Source organism: Penaeus monodon, chromosome 25 (assembly GCF_015228065.2).
Source record: "Penaeus monodon isolate SGIC_2016 chromosome 25, NSTDA_Pmon_1, whole genome shotgun sequence".
Lineage (NCBI taxonomy): Eukaryota > Metazoa > Arthropoda > Malacostraca > Decapoda > Penaeidae > Penaeus > Penaeus monodon.
In genome coordinates this window covers 3193042-3195553 of record NC_051410.1, presented here as the reverse complement: position 1 = coordinate 3195553, position 2512 = coordinate 3193042, and the positions used below count along the sequence as shown (strand labels likewise).

At 36.2% G+C, this 2512-nt stretch overlaps 1 protein-coding gene across 1 annotated transcript in view; it reads right to left on the bottom strand.

The window, feature by feature from the left end:
* Positions 1-2512, bottom strand: part of LOC119589488 (putative ferric-chelate reductase 1 homolog) — a gene marked incomplete at its 3' end in the record, with an annotated part of 79837 nt that overhangs the window by 2402 nt on the left and 74923 nt on the right. The window contains 5 exon segments of the mRNA XM_037938088.1: positions 249-472; positions 597-732; positions 1232-1452; positions 1970-2126; positions 2361-2456. Coding sequence (XP_037794016.1) covers positions 249-472; positions 597-732; positions 1232-1452; positions 1970-2126; positions 2361-2456 — 834 coding nt within the window.

Here is a 2512-nt window from a genome sequence, read left to right as displayed (position 1 = left end):
AGCAACCTGTGTGCAAAATTCCAACTTTTAACTGCTATGGATTGCTAAATATGCAAATCACCAAGCCCAGTCAGCAGCTGTTGCAAATTCAGTTTGCACCCCCAATTACAATAAAGTAGGTACAGGCTGATTTCACGAACTTATTAAGAAAAATAATACCAACTGTAATATAAAACAGGATTGGAACCAATGCAACAAATAACTTCAGCTGTATGTTAACCACACAGCCTCCAAAAACAGTAACTTACTGACAAAATAAGATGCATCACACAGTGGAAAGCAATGAAGATGATCAGAATGAACATGGTCCAAGAAGGAGCATTGACCAACTCAAGCCCAAAGAAGATCGCTGTAATACCAATGATCTGTGCACTGTTGCCAACAAACCAGTGAAGCCAATTGAAAACGGGACGCCTTCGGTGAGTTGGGGCGCAGCGACATAAGGCCATGAAAGGCTGAATGAAACACAAACCTGGAATTGAAGAAGCAGATTACAAACCATTAAAATAATGACTAGAGCTGTTTGGGATATAGCTTCACTCCTCACACAAGATATCAGAACTAATGAACTAATTCTCTGTGCAGCAGTTACTCACCAGTTGAGACAATACCAAGAATAGCATGTGGGTTTACTTTGGGATCAAGCTCTGTCCATCCCTTAAGATAATAGGCAATAAGTACGACTCCAGCAATTGTGAGACCCCATGTCAGTCCCATGAAAAATCTGTGGAACTGAAAATAAAAGATGGCTAGTATCAGTGCCTGCTCTGGTCAGAAGGATTCCTTGAACAAAGGAAAACACTGAATCAAAAGGAAGATTATACATTATATGGTGTTTTCTGCTCACCCTTTATTGTCTATTTACTGTACTAGTATGTAAAGATTAGCTGATCTGCTTATGTGTCTCTGACAAAACATGATGGATAAGTGCACTGAAATCATTTGGATTATAAACTTTGCTTTTAGATATAGTCTTCTTTAATTGAGGTGGAGGTATTATTTCATATCAATAAATGAAGAGGTTCCCATCATTAACCAAAACACTTTTTCCTGCAAAAGAAAAGCAGGGTACACCTCCTCTCAACACTGACACAAAGAAAGACAGAAACTTAGTCACTTTAAAGGAAGGCACTTAATTTTTTGTTTTATTAACTAATATATTCAAAGTCATAGATATCCTCTATTTTAATGATATTTAAATCCAAGAATTTCCAGGACATTTGCAACTTACATGGAACCACTGATCAATGCCACAGCAGCGGCTCTTCAACCATGTCTGCTTGTAATAGCGGGCCAAGATGATGCCACATGAAGCTGCACATATCCAAGCACCAATCATGAAACAGGCATGCAGAGTCTTGAACAATTCACTCGCAGCTTCCAGGAACTCGAATTCACTCAGGGAAGAAGTGCCAGAGGAGACCAAGCGATTCTCGTGGTAGCGTAATCCATCTGCAACATTGGGATTTTGTTACAAGTGACCATTGACTTTTGCTAAGATCTCTTTTCATCAAGTTAATAAAAAGCAGTAAGGAAAATATTAATAAAAGAATGCCTATGAAAATTACATCCAAATATATAAACATCTGAAATGCGCAGTAAATGACAAGAACTAAATAAACCAAGCTCTAAAATTCTTAGCACTATTCATTCTCTTATACAAAGAGCCTAAAGCAAAGAAAATAGTCTACATATAGAAGTATAGAAAAACTTATAAATAAAGAGGAAGAAGGTCTTATGTACATAACGACTTATGAAAATATGGACAGATAATAGCATCAATAACAGTACTTCTAACAATTAGCACAAAAATCATGTACAATGAACAAATTGGAATGTGGACTACATTCTCTAATAATCTGCCTACCATCTGCTGCCACCGCAAACAACATATATCAAATAAAATCACCCACTCTTTTATACTCTTAGGATCTATTGTATAAAGGAAAGGCTGAGAAATGCTACTCACTTTCAAAAGCAGGGCCCTTCGCCAGCATCAAATGGTAACGGTTAGAAGACAGATCAAAAGTTATTCCTTTAATTTCTGTGATCGTTTGCCGAATGAATGAACAATACAGTTCTCCATCAGATTGTAGTGTCTTGACATCGCTAAGTCCATATTTACCCTGGAAAGAAACTTATTTCTAAGTAAAAATTTCTCTTTTCATCACATGCTAATTTACAGTAGAAAGTTTCAGGCCTAACATCAAACAAATATATTTATATTAAACTTCTGTAATACAATATATACATATTATGTAGAGTATTACACATCATTTAAATCTAGAAACAAACTCCTATATCAAATCAATAACATTAACAAATATAATCAAACTAAATGGATGATAAAGTCTCCTTACATTGGTCAGCAGTTCATTGTTCTTGCCATTATTAAAAGCCATCAGGACATCTACTTCACCATTGAGACTTCTACAGGCCATCACACTGTCTGAGCCCTGGGGAAGAGAGGTCAATAAAATGTAGCTAAAATGAAGAACAAAGCATTAGAAAA